Source organism: Chenopodium album, chromosome 11, assembly GCF_948465745.1.
Source record: "Chenopodium album chromosome 11, dcCheAlbu1.1, whole genome shotgun sequence".
Lineage (NCBI taxonomy): Eukaryota > Viridiplantae > Streptophyta > Magnoliopsida > Caryophyllales > Amaranthaceae > Chenopodium > Chenopodium album.
In genome coordinates, this window is record NC_137844.1 from 4,216,806 (window position 1) to 4,217,973 (window position 1,168).

Sequence of the window (1,168 nt, forward strand, 5' to 3'; positions counted from 1 at the left end):
TATTACAGTATTAATACTCCGTATTTTGATAGGAAAGTGAACTGTATTATTCACATTTAATGAGTGTACTAATTCCAATAAATCAAAGAAAATCCAAAATTACCAATTACAACCAAAACTCTTGAGTATAAATATAGCATAATTACAAGACATTTTCAAAACATATCCTCATTCTTTCACTAGAAGAAAGAGAAAGAAGCAAAATATTTTGGTGAAAAAACACACACACAAAAAAAAAAAAAAATAATAAATAAATAAAAATGGAGAAGGTGGGAAAGAAAACTTTTAACATGATTTTTGTAATTAACATAATAATATTGGTGGTTATTGGGCCTATGAAAGGGGCCCATGGGCAGGTTGTATGTTGGATAGAAGTAACAACATTATTGCCATGCTTACCATCAGTGAAGCAGCCCAATCCACCAGCTCCAGGCCCAGATTGTTGTAACCCACTTAAGCTGGCTGATTTGAAGTGTCTTTGTGCTTTTGCTGATAATCCTCAATTGCCTGTTTTTGGCATTGACAAAGGTCTTTTCTTGGCTCTCCCTGGAAAATGTGGTCTCCCTAATTGTCCTGCCTAATTTATGATTAAGCTACAATTATTGTACAATAATTCGATTCTAAGTTGAATTTTTCATTACATGGAGTAATAAATTTGTTATTACATGGGTTTTTATTTGAATAACATTTTTGTTAAACAATTTTCTTTTTCCAATTTTGGTATAGTTTTTGTTAAAAGGCAATAATTAAACAAACATTTTAGAGGGCATAATTGTTTAAACATTATTCATAAAAGTTAAATTATTAAATCACACGAGGAAAATTAAAGCTTAGAAGCAATAAATATCATATTGATAGGGACAAATAGGGAAACATACATTTTTAAAGATATAATTATCTTCACACTATTCATAAGTGTTTTTCATACTTTTTACAAGGTAGGAGTAGGAAAATATTGAGGAGCTTTAATTGAGCAAGAGACTTGAAAGAAAATGAGGGGTTGTATAATTGCGTCATATTATTTTTTATTTTTTATTTTTTATTTTTTTTTTTTTTTTGGGAGATATAACTGATTGTAATATGTAACACATTTTTTTTAAATTTGGCTCTCCCTTTTCTCCCCATTTGGTATAGCATATTAGCATTGACATGACTTTCAAATTAGATG

At 29.2% G+C, this 1,168-nt stretch overlaps 1 protein-coding gene across 1 annotated transcript; it reads left to right on the plus strand.

Annotated features, from left to right (window-relative positions):
* The first annotated feature begins 260 nt into the window (after nucleotides 1-260).
* Nucleotides 261-581, plus strand: LOC145566088 (putative lipid-transfer protein DIR1). The gene has a single exon (XM_081625629.1). It carries the CDS (start codon nucleotides 261-263, stop codon nucleotides 579-581), a length of 321 nt encoding a protein of 106 aa, XP_081481755.1.
* The last annotated feature ends 587 nt before the right edge of the window (nucleotides 582-1,168 follow it).